General features: G+C 44.2%; 1 protein-coding gene across 15 annotated transcripts in view; it reads left to right on the top strand.

Moving 5' to 3' along the window:
* nav3 (neuron navigator 3) overlaps window positions 1–12,052 on the top strand; it is a 927,909-nt gene extending 915,857 nt beyond the window's left edge. For all 15 annotated transcript variants that reach the window (XM_072552054.1, XM_072552051.1, XM_072552053.1 and 12 more), the window contains 4 exons: window positions 26–222; window positions 318–436; window positions 7,347–7,550; window positions 10,403–12,052. In XM_072552054.1, coding sequence (XP_072408155.1) covers window positions 26–222; window positions 318–436; window positions 7,347–7,550; window positions 10,403–10,522 — 640 coding nt within the window. In that variant the 3' untranslated portion in view covers window positions 10,523–12,052. The remainder of the gene's footprint in view (window positions 1–25; window positions 223–317; window positions 437–7,346; window positions 7,551–10,402) is intronic.
* Window positions 12,053–12,727: the final 675 nt, after the last annotated feature.

Below are 12,727 nucleotides of genomic sequence, written 5' to 3'. Positions count from 1 at the left end.
CTCCTTTTCTGTTTTTGCTATGCAGGTGGGTACTCTGTGCCAATCATACTGAGCCCGTGAAAGGATTCCTGGGTCGCTATTTACGCCGTAAGCTAATTGAGACTGAAATCGATAGAAATATGCGCAACAGTGACCTCTTGAAAATCATTGACTGGATTCCCAAAGTGTGGCAGCATTTAAATGGTTTCTTAGAGACACACAGTTCATCGGATGTTACTATTGGTGAGTTAAAATGCATAAACAGTCACCCAGTCTCCAATTGGGGACAGGCTTGGAGAATTCATATTTATGGATTGTTTACATTCCCTGTCCTCTAGGTCCACGTCTCTTCCTCTCGTGCCCTTTGGATGTAGATGGCTCCAGGGTTTGGTTCACAGACCTGTGGAATTACTCTCTGATACCATACCTTTTGGAAGCAGTTCGTGAAGGCCTTCAGGTAATGTCTCTCACATGTCTTTCTGAGAATTTGCTCTGCTGTGTTTGTGCATTCGGGTATTGAATCCACCTTCATATCTAATATCTCCAATGGAGGACTGTGCACCAGACTCAAAAACATACCAATAGACGGCTCATGGTAATTTCCTACCACGGTCAGACATGAGTAAATCACCAGCAATTATTTACTGACTTCTCTGATGCATCAGCAGAGACCATTTGTGACTGCACACTCTTTCTGAGAGCTGTCCAATTAGTCACACCGTTACCTTACCCTCCCCCTGGCTCCTCTATTCAGCGGAGAAAGTGAGGAGTGCAGATGCTGGAGATCAGAGCTGAAAATGTGTTGCTGGAAAAGCGCAGCAGGTCAGGCAGCATCCAAGGAGCAGGAGAATCGACGTTTTGGGCATCAGCCCTTCTTCAGGAAATCATACTGAGCCCGTGAAAGGATTCCTGGGTCGCTATTTACGCCGTAAGCTAACTGAGACTGAAATTGATAGAAATATGCGCAACAGTGACCTCTTGAAAATCATTGGCTGGATCCCCAAAGTGAAGAAGGGCTGATGCCCAAAATGTCGATTCTCCTGCTCCTTCGGTGCTGCCTGACCTGCTGCGCTTTTCCAACAACACATTTTCAGCTCCTCTATTCAGCCCCTTGTATGTTTCCCGATCATGTATTTATCCAATTCTTTTTTGAATCTTAACTGTTGAACCCTTTCAAGAATTATGTTCCAGATCATTAGGGCGGTACGGTGGCACAGTGGTTAGTACTGCTGCCTCACAGCGCCAGAGACCCGGGTTCAATTCCCGCCTCGGGCGACTGACTGTGTGGAGTTTGCACATTCTCCCCGTGTCTGCGTGGGTTTCCTCCGGGTGCTCCGGTTTCCTCCCACAGTCCAAAGATGTGCAGGTCAGGTGAATTGGCCATGCTAAATTGCCCGTAGTGTTAGGTAAGGGGTAGATGTAGGTGGGTTGCGCTTCGGCGGGGCGGTGTGGACTTGTTGGGCCGAAGGGCCTGTTTCCACACTGTACGTAATCTAATCTAATCTAATCATCACAACTCTCTGCATTTCAGGATCTCACATCCTCTCACTCCACTTTGCTTCTGTAGCCAGTTTTCACAAAACTCTGTTCTCTGGTTTGGGTCAGTGCTGTCTGTGCACATCAACCTGCAGACCTGCAGTCTTGTCACTTACATCATGAACCCAGCAGTTGTCCCAAACTTGATTGGGTTTTTTGAGGATGTGACCAGGAGGATAGATGAGGGCAAAGCAGTAGACATTTTCCACATAGACTTTAGTTAGACCTTTGACAAGGTTCCGCATGGTAAATTGGTTAGTAAAGTTAGAATACATAGAATTCAGGGAGAGCTACCCAATTGGATACAAAATTGATAGGAGACAGAGGGTGGTGGAGGATTGCTTTTTGGATTGGAAGCATGTGACCAGTGGTGTGCTACAGGGATCAGTGCTGGGTCAACTATTGTTTGCCATTTATATAACAATTTGGATGAGAATACAGGAAGCATAGTTGGTAAGTTTGTGGATGACACCACAATAGGTGGGGTTGTAGAGAGCGAAGAACGTTAGCAAAGATTACAAAGATATCTTGATCAACTGGGCCAATGGGCTGAGGAGTGGCAGATGGAGTTTAATTTGGAAAAAAATGTGAGGTGTTATATTTTGGTCAGGCAGACCAGGGCAGGACTTACACAGTTAATGGTAGGGGCTGAGGAGTGTTGTCAAACAGAGAGACCAAGAGGTTCAGGTACATAGTTCCTTGGAAGTTGCGTCACAGGTAGACGGTGGGAAAGAAGGCTTTTAGCACAATTGCCTTGAGTGCTCAGACTATTGGGTATTGGAGTTGGGGTGTCATGTTGCAGTTATTCAGGACCTTGGTGAGGCCACTTTTGGAGTACTGTGTACAGTTCTGGTTGCCCTGCTATAGAAAGGATATTACTACATTGGAAAGGGTGCAGAACAGATTCTAGAGGTTGTTACTGGGACTGGATGGTTTGAGTTATAAGGAAAGGCTGGTTAAGGTTGGGACTTTTTCACTGGAGTGTAGGATGTTGAGGGGTGACCTTACAGAGGTTTGTAAAATCATGAGGGGCACAGATAAGATGAATGGCAGGTGTCTTTTCCCTACAGTAGGGGAGTTCAAAACTAGAGGGTATAGGTTTAAGGTGAGAGGAAGAAGATTTAAAAGGGACCTGAAGGGCAAATTGTTCACACTGAAGGTAGTTTGTATGTGGAATGAATCAGTGGAAGTGATAGGTTCAGGTACAGTTACGACATTTAAAAGGCACTTGAACAGGTTTAGAGGGATATGGGCCAAATGCAGACAAGTGGGCCTTGTTTAGTTTGGTAAACTTCATCAGCGTGGACAAGCTGGATGGAAGGGTCTGTTTTGTGCTGTATGACTCTATAACTGGGGATTGACTGACACTGACACTGAACCGGATTAAAAACAGACGACCTTGTCATTTATCTCATTGCTGCCTGTGGGATCTTGCTGTGCAGAAATTAGCTGTTGTGTCTCCTACTTTCCATTAGTGGAAACACTGCAAAGAATTCCTTAATGTGTTTCTTAGTTGACTGTGAAGCACTTTGGGATGCGGTTCCCTTGTTCAAGAAGGGGAGTAGGGTTAACCCTAGTAACTATAGGCCGGTGAGTCTCACTTCTGTTGTGGGCAAAGTCTTAGAGAGAATTGTAAGGGATAGGGTTTATGAACATCTAGATAGGAATAATGTGATCAAGGATAGTCAGCATGGTTTTGTGAAGGGCAGATCGTGCCTCACAAACCTTATTGAATTCTTTGAGAAGGTGACTAAGGAGGTGGACGAGGGTAAAGCAGTAGATGTGGTGTATATGGATTTTAGTAAGGCGTTTGATAAGGTTCCCCATGGTAGGCTACTGCAACAAGTATGAGGGTATGGCATTGAGGGTGAGTTGGAGGTTTGGATTAGGAATTGGCTGGCTGGAAGAAGACAGAGGGTAGTAGTTGATGGTAAAGGTTCATCTTGGAGTGCAGTTAGTAGTGGTGTTCCGCAAGGATCTGTTTTGGGATCATTGCTGTTTATCATCTTTATAAATGACCTGGAGGAGGGGCTAGAAGGTTGGGTGAGCAAGTTTGCGGATGATACGAAAGTTGGTGAGTTGTTGACAGTGAGGAAGGATGTGGCAGGTTACAGTGGGATATAGATAAGCTGCAGAGCTGGGCAGAAAGGTGGCAAATGGAGTTCAATGTAGGTAAGTGTGAAGTGATTCACTTTGGTATGAGTAACAAGAAGATGGGGTACTGGGCTAATGGTTCAGATACTTGATAGTGTGGATGAGCAGAGGGATCTTGGTGTCCATGTACACAGATCTCTGAAAGTTGCCACCCAGGTAAATAGTGCGGTGAAGAAGGCATATGGCGTACTGGCTTTTATTGGTAGAGGAATTGAGTTCTGGAGTCCTGAGGTCATGTTGCAGTTGTATAAGACTCTGGTGCAGCCGCATCTGGAGTATTGTGTGCAGTTTTGGTCACCATACTATAGGAAGGATGTGGAGGCACTGGAACGGGTGCAGAGGAGGTTTACCAGGATGTTGCCTGGTATGGTAGGAAGATCGTATGAGGAAAGGCTGAGGCACTTGGGGCTGTTTTCATTGAAGAAAAGAAGGTTTAGGGGTGACTTGATAGAGGTGTACAAGGTGATTAGGGGTTTAGATAGGGTTGACCATGAGAACCTTTTTCCACGTATGGAGTCAGCTATTACGAGGGGCATAGCTTTAAATTAAGGGGTGGTAGGTATAGGACAGATGTTAGGGGTAGATTCTTTACTCAGCGAGTTGTGAGTTCATGGAATGCCCTGCCAGTAGCAGTGGTGGACTCTCCCTCTTTATGGGCATTTAAACAGGCATTGGATAGTCATATGGAGGATAGTGGGATCGTGTAGGTTAGGTGGGCTTGGATCGGCGCAACATCGAGGGCCAAAGGCCCAGTACTGCGTTGTACTTTTCTATGTTCTGTGTTCTAATATGGCGAAAGGTGCTATAGAAATGTATGTTCATTGTTTTCTTCAGGATGGGGTGAGCTTTTCCCATTGGTATTTCACTGGTGAGTGTGTTCAGGGCACAACCTTCACGCATTAACTAACATGAAAAAGATAATCTGAATAAGCTATCCATTCACTTTACATATAGTCACTGCAATAAATAAGCGGCTCATTGCTGCTATGAGCATTCATATTCCTTCATTATTCTGCTCTTTTTTTTTGTATTTTTGCCTTCCTGCACGAAGGTGGAACTACAGTTAACTTCAATCTTTTCAATTCAGCCTCTGATTGCAGGTTTCTCACTTTCCAAATAATTACTTTGGGTTTTGAGACTCGTTACAAGACCAATTCCCAGACAGGGTTACTACCGACGAGGACCACATTGTAACCCCTTATTGGTCAGGTCACAACAGCTTTGGTGACACCGTGTCCCTAAAGGCTCCTTTCTCTGACGCATTGAAACCATCTTGTGGGTTCTAGTATCACCTCAACCGCAGTAGTCCCATTCACAATCCCTCATTCTTCCTTCAATGTCATGTCCTTTTCTCATGAAAACACAGCCTCTGCCTTATTGAAAGATACCTGCTTCAAACCAGAATCTGGTTAAAGAATCAGAAAGAATGTATCTTATGTTTTCCTTTGTAGAGAGGAGAAAGAGCTCAACTGGACAATCTAGAGAGCCCAGATAGATTATGGTTGCTTTCCTTCAAGCAGGGAAGGCTCAGGGGATCTGACTGAGGTGTACAACGCTCTGAGGGATGTAGGCAGGGTAGTTAGGGAGAAGAATTTCTCTTAGTAGAGGGGGCAGTAACCATGGGGAAGAGTAAGGAGCAGGAGATTTAGAGGGAACTTACTGAAGAGGTATCTGGAATTCTGTGCCTGAAAGTGTGCTAGGAACCCTCAAAACATTTAATAAGTATTTAAATGAGCTTTGAAATGCCATTACATACAAGGCTACAGGTCAAGTGCTGGAAAATGGGATTAGGATAGTAGATATTTGCTGACTGATGCAGACATGATGGGCTGAAGGGCTGTTTGATAAATTCCCATTCTTCTGAAATGAGAAACAGAGAAAGATATGGCTGACCCCATCCCACAACAATTAACTTTCGGTTTACCCGTTGCTGTTTACTTGTTCATCCCTGTTGCTGCTGAGAAGGTAATCTCTCTGGATTGGGGATGGGACCTGTGGGGTCATGAGCATGGTCAAGGGGCTGAGCCAGACCTTGACTCTCTCCTCCTTACGCAAGGTCTGTCAACTATCTCAACCACGAATGCTACACATTAGATCTCTCAAGAGTATACAGAATAGGAGCTCCTAATGTAGGGAATACCTCATCCTTATTTGAGGTAGTTGGAGACTTCAGGAGAAGAAATTAATAATTTACTTTATATGCATCTTTCATGACCCAGACCAGGATGCAGAGTACTTTGGAAGTTGAGTAAATGTTGAAAATGTGAGTGAACGTTGCAACTAATTGAACAAGCAACAACCTCTTATAACTAGCAATGCTATAAGTGACCAGATAATCTGTTTTTAGTGATAGTGATTAAAGGTTAAAGGAGATGAAGACACCAGGGAGCACTCATCGGCGTTTGTGCAGGATAATATGTAAAATTATATCCATTCACCTGCATGGACAGATGGGGAGTGTGGTCTAATGGTTTATCTGAGAGTTGGCACCTCCAACCCTCCAGAACAATGAGCATAACCTTAACATTAGAGACGGGCTGTTCAGAGATAGTGTCAGGAACAGCTTCTTCACACAAGAGGTTAATAGGATCCTGCAACATTCTCTTCCTTGAAATCTAGCCCCAGCTCAAAGCTTGACTTGAGATTGCTAGGTTTCACAGATCAGATACAAATCAGCTTTGACCAAATTTACAGCACAACAAGCCCATCATGTGACTGACCTCATCCTGTTCTAGTTACAGAATCACAGGATTGTGTCAGCACAGAAGGAGGCCATTCAGCCCATCATGCCTACACCAGTTCTATACACAGTGTCTATCTCCTACCTTTTCCCCATTTTCCTGCACAGCATTGCTATCCAAATAACCATCCAGAACCTTCCTGAATGCCTGAATTCAACCTGCTCCTACCAAGTTTCCAGGCAGTGTCTTCCAGATCTTTAACTATCACTGTGTGAAAAAGATTTTCCTCACATCACTTGCACCTCACTTTAAATCTATGCCCCTCTTGTTCTTGTCCCGTTTATGAGTGGGAACAGCATCTTCTTATCTACACTGTCCAGCCCAGTCATGCATTTATAAACCTCTGTCAGATCTCCCTCTCAGCCTTTTTCCCTCTCCAGGTAGAACTGTCCCAACCTCCTCAATCTCTCCTCATCGCTGAAGTTTCTCATGCCTGGAACTATTCTTGTAAATCGCTCTGCACTCTCTCCAGCACATTCACATCTTTCCTAAGATGGGCACCCACAAACTAACCCTAACCCTAACACTAACCCTGACTCTAACCTTAACCTTAACCTTAACCCTAACCCTAACCTAACCCTAACCCTAACCCTAATCCATCTATACACAGTGCTCCAGCTGAGGTCTAACGAGGGCTATAACTGCATTACTCTGAGAGGGTCACTGGACCTGAAACGTTAACTCTGTTTTTCTCTCTCCACAGATGCTGCCAGACCTGCTGAGTTTCTCCAACAATTTCTGTTTTTGATTTTGTGTCTTGATCTCCAGCATCTGCAATTCTTTCTGTTTTTGTATCAATAAACAGGATCGTTCATGCCAGGCTCTGTTTCTCTCTCCAAAGTTGCTGCTAGACCTGTTGAGATTTTCCATCAATTTCTGTCTTTGTAATTGTGTGAGCTGGTTGAATTCCCATCTCCATCTTCTTCCATTTTCCAGTTATATGGCAAGAGAGCACAGTGGGAGGATCCTGCAAAGTGGGTGGTGGACACGTACCCATGGAATGCTGGCTCACTGCAGCACGAGTGGCCATCTCTGCTGCAGCTACGACCCGAGGACGTGGGATATGAGGGTCACACATCTGCCAAGGACAGTGGCTCCTCCAAGCATGTCCCCCAAAGCGATAGTGATGGTGACCCATTGGTAAGTGATGCTGTGACATACTGACCTCCAATGAGTGTTAGCTTGCTCACTCTGTCCAGTGACAGCACTCACCTGCTCTGTGACTGCCCGGTTTTGCATTTCGGTGAATTGTAGCACAAGCTTCCCAACAGTCACAATGCAGTGAGGAAATTGTCAGAACCACAAGAACCATCTCAAAATAGGCAAGTGCTGGAGGCTGATAGTGTTTGAAGTTTAGGGCTTTGTATTTTTACCCTGAACATAAAACTAAACTGCACCTGAGAATACATTACAGAGTGTTCAGAGGAAAGGCCAATAAAATTATACTACCCTGAGCACATGGAGGTTTACAATATTATAAACAACATTGCAACATGAATGTCTAATGCTCTTCAACATGCAACATGTTTTGAGGCAAAATTTGTAAAACTAATATCACCCTCTTACCAAGTGTTGCTGCTGGAAGATCCTTAAATGTTGACCTCACGTTCCACTCCCCCGGCAGAGCTTACATTCCCAGACCGATACCCTCCGGTATTCCATAAGCATCAGACCTTGTCCTTGCCCATTCCTCATCCACCTGCTGCCCCATGGTGACATCACACACGAACCAATGGCAGCCAGCTCAACCTCACCAACAACTCTTCCGATTGTTAATTATCTGATAGAGCACTGGATGAGCAAAATCTGTTTCCAGTCAAATATGGAAAAAAACTGAAGCCTTCTTCTGCCGTTTCCCATCTTGAGCTCTGTTTCCTAGCCACTACCTCTTTCCCTGGTCACTGTATGAGGTTAAATCATGGTGTTCCCAATCTCCATAATCTGTACCATTTACCAAACCCACCTATTTTCACCTCCATAACTGTAACACTGTGGCCATTCCTCAGCTCACCTCCTGCTGGGACATTCATCTGCCACCTTTGTTATCCTTAGACTTGATCATTCAGAATTTCCATTGTGTTTAATCCTCTGTAAATCTGAGACAATCAAAAGTTCATATTGTATCCTATTCACACATCCCTCCTGTTCTCAATGACCAGCCAGGCTTCGAGCAAACAGAGCTACAATTTAAACTCCTCACCCTTCTGTTCAAATTATTGCCCAACCTCACCCCTTTTGGTTTCTCTCCAATTCTTACCTCATGAGCAGCTTATCGTCAATCACTTCACAACAGAGTGCAATGACAATATCCTCACCATCCTCTCTGTCCTCAATATCCTTAATGTCCTCAATATCCTCACTGTCTTCAATATCCTCAATATCCTCACTGTCCTCAATGTCCTCACTGTCCTCAATTCCTCAATATCCTCACTGTCCTCAATATCCTCACGGTCCTCAATATCCTCACTGTCTTCACTATCCTCAATATCCTCACTGTCCTCACTGTCCTCATTGTCTTCAATATCCTCAATATCCTCACTGTCCTTACTGTCTTCAATATCCTCAATATCCTCACTGTCCTCACTGTCTTCAATATCCTCAATATCCTCAATATCCTCACTGTCCTCACTGTCCTCATTGTCTTCAATATCCTCAATATCCTCACTGTCCTCATTGTCTTCAATATCCTCAATATCCTCACTGTCCTCACTGTCCTGCTGCTCCATATAAACTTTCTGGGTAGCCAAATTCGATCACCTCACCCAATATTTCCTTACACGGCTCCAATCAAATTGTGTTTCAGAATGGTCCCATGAAGCACTCTGGGGACATCTTACAGCACTAAAGGTTGTCCTACCAAGGAGGAAAGAAATCTCTGTAACTGTTCTATCAATCAAACTATGGGCAAAAGTATTGAAATTAGCCTCAAGGAACCAGCAAAAGCTGCACATGGGGACAGCTAGACACCCGTGTTGTATTTCCCTGCTTTGTCAGGTGTCATCTGTTGCTCCAGACCCCTTACTTCATGGGACATAGTTCCTATGGCGCTGGGCAGGGCAATGCGTAGCAGGGCTCTGTCACTGGCTCCAGCCCATTGCGATCTCCTTCACTCCAGCCCAAGTCTTGTCGCACACTTGAAAGGCCATCCTTAAGCGTACTTCACCAGGTGTGCTATCCAATGTCCAGCCTGCCTGAAGTGTATCTCAGTCACTGGGAGCAATCATTTAAAGCTATTCATTGCTCATTGGATGGTCCTAAATTGATAGATGTTGGCCATTTGGTCATGCAGATTGTCACATTGATTGCCAGGACGCTGGTGTCACAGGGGTAATGCCCCTATTTCTGAGCCAGGAGACCTGGGCTCAAGTCCTACCTACTCCAGTGGTATGTAATAACGTCACTGAAAAGGGCCAGGGGTCTCTTGCAGTGGTAGTGTTACTACCTCTGAGCCAGGAGACCAGAGTTGAAGTCCTAGTGATGTGTAATAACATCTCTGAAAAGGTTGCTGAGAAAATGTCCACACTGTGCTAGACTATTTCATACATGAAGATGATGCTTTGACTCCAATGATTGCTTTTAACTGGCATTGACGAAAGAGAATTTCTCTGTGCTGTAGGCCTCCCGAGTCGATGTCAAGCTCAATGCATTGTCAGTTCAACAATGACCATGCTTTTCTTCATTGGTTACAGTGGGTCTGGCAGCATCTGTGAAGAGCAAGCAGAGTTAACATTTCAGGTCCAGCGACCCTTCCTCAGAGCTGATGGCAGCTAAAAATCTCTCAGCTACTGTTGGTTCTGAAGGAGGTGCACAGGACCTGAAACATTAACTCTCTTTCTCTCTCCACAGGTGCTGCCAGACCGGCTGAGTTTCTCCAGCACTTTTTGTTTCTGTTTCTGATTTTCAGCATGTTCAGTTTTTTTTTTGATTTTATTTTTGCATGGTTGTTGTTCAATGTCGAATGAGTTGATGCTTAATGTACGATCCTTCCCTAGATGAACATGTTGATGAGGCTTCAAGAGGCAGCGAATTATTCCAGTGCACAGAGCTGCGACAGTGACAGCACCAGTCACCATGATGACATTTTAGATTCTTCTATAGAATCAACTCTGTGAGGTGGATTCAGAGTGTGATGGGGATGTGTGAGTTTTTGTTGCTGTGAAGATGCTGGCCTGCATTGAGGGTGTGAAGCTGCACAGTGAAGGATGAAGACACCCTGGGGGTGTTCCAGTGGTAATCTACAGAGTGCACCAAGGCAAGGAACTCTCAATGCGAGGTCAGCTCGCTCGAGTCAGCTGTATTGAGGGACACACTGGTGGGAACCAACTGAGTTTAATTCATCAACATGATGTGTACATAATGGATAAAATACACACATACACACTAACAAACAAAAAATAATTGCACATGAAATCAAGCCAAACTGGAATTTTGCAAAGTATTTACATGTGTAAACCTGATTTTAATTTTAATTGAGGTGCTGCAAGGAGTGGATTAGACAGCTGCTAATCCATCTCTGTCCTAACCTCAGCTCTCTGCCGTATTGGTGCTGGTTGAAAAAGCCAGAAACAGTCCTTGGTTTACACCCACTGCCCACAATCCCAACAGCTTTGCACACAATAAGCACAACGTTGGGAGAGGGGGCATGCGGTGTCCAATCACCGTGGGGTCAACTTTTGAAAACATGCTGGACACACAGCTCAGCTTTTCTTGGTGCTGCTGGTCAAAGCATTTCTTTCTTTCTAACAGGCTTCATTTATGGATTTCTACTGCTGTATGTTGTAGTTTTTTTTAATTTAAATTTCAAGTCTTTTAACTTGAAGAAAAGGTCTCTCAGTCACCAGACTTACTTAAACCTCCACTAATGGTACAAGTGATAACCTTGGCTTGTGAAGGGCTACATCAATAGAGGTTGTGGAAAGTCTACAAGTGGGAATAACATTCAATATGGTGCTGAATCACTTGCCTTATTCTCAACAGGTTACAGGACTTAAATGAAGCCACTTAATTTTATCTGCAAATATTTGTATCTGGCAACTCTTTATTTATGGAGTTTGGAGGAGCTGAAAGGGAGTAGGTTTGAACATTTCACACTGGTTCGACCCGACAGTAATTCCTACTTATTCTTCCTCAGTTGGGGGCTGGGTTTAACTCTGCACCTTAAAGGGAAATTTGAAATATCTTAACAAGCAAATACTTTTCAGAAAACCCACTCCTGTTCACTGCCCCCTCTCTCTTTCTCTCTCCCTTTTCTTTTTTAATAGTATTTACAAGTCACAGTTTCAGTGAAATGGATTGAAAGATAATAATTGGCCAATGTATAAAGTGGTTCTTCACTGAATCTAAACCAGCAGAGCTGGGACAACTTGACAGAAGGGTATGAGCACAAAATGTTCTCTTGTATAAACGTTCAGCATGTTTTTACTGCCTATATGCAAAGCTAAATCTCATTCAAAGGGAAGGAGAGCTAGTTTGAATGTCAGCCCCCACCTCCTGGCACTCTCTCACAGACATCCCCACTCCCGCACAAACTCCTCCCTTGACCCATTCACTCTGTTCGCGCAAATACAAATGGACTTGCAAAACTCTTCAAACTGATTCAGACTGTCAACAGCATCCCCCCCCTCCCTCCCCTCACCCCCCTCCCCCCACCCACTGTCTGCTCCCCTCCCCTCAAAGCAGTTTAAGGTTAAAATAAATTTCAAATTTTGCATGCTAGAAATCTGAAATAAAACCAGAAAGTGCTGGAGAAATTCAGAAACTTCTGAAGAAGGCTCACTGGACTTGAAATGTTGATTCTGCGTTCTCTCTGTAAATGCTGCCAGCCCTGCCAAATTTCTCCAACAATTACTGTTTTAGTTTAGGTTCAGGTTAAAATTGGACTTTCACACATTAATGTACAGAAGAACACCTCACTCTGGAAAGGAGGGTGGGGGCCTGTGGGGATGATTTATCTGGGAGGGGCCGCATGAATAGTGCACTTCATTGGTGTTTTCTCTTACACCCCATGATGGGGGGGTGGGGGGGGGCAGGGGGGTCGTTCATTTGATTTCTTTGTGTTTTGAAAGGGGTTTTTGCACAAACATAAGAAATTGTAAATAGAGAAACAAAAGGACGAAAGAAAGAAACATGTTTTGTTTTGCCTTGCACAGTAAAGATTTGAGAATTTCTGATATGTGTATTACTTGGTGTAAACATTTACTTCACTTGACTATGCTGGGATTTTTGTAAACACTGTTGAGAATTCTCTGTCTAGACAGGATGTGTTTTATTTTGTGTGATAACCATTACTAGGAGCTGCTCTCCATCGGATATTAATG

The sequence above is a fragment of the Chiloscyllium punctatum genome, chromosome 32, assembly GCF_047496795.1.
Source record: "Chiloscyllium punctatum isolate Juve2018m chromosome 32, sChiPun1.3, whole genome shotgun sequence".
In the NCBI taxonomy this organism is placed as follows: domain Eukaryota; kingdom Metazoa; phylum Chordata; class Chondrichthyes; order Orectolobiformes; family Hemiscylliidae; genus Chiloscyllium; species Chiloscyllium punctatum.
This window is presented reverse-complemented; position numbering and strand designations above follow the sequence as displayed.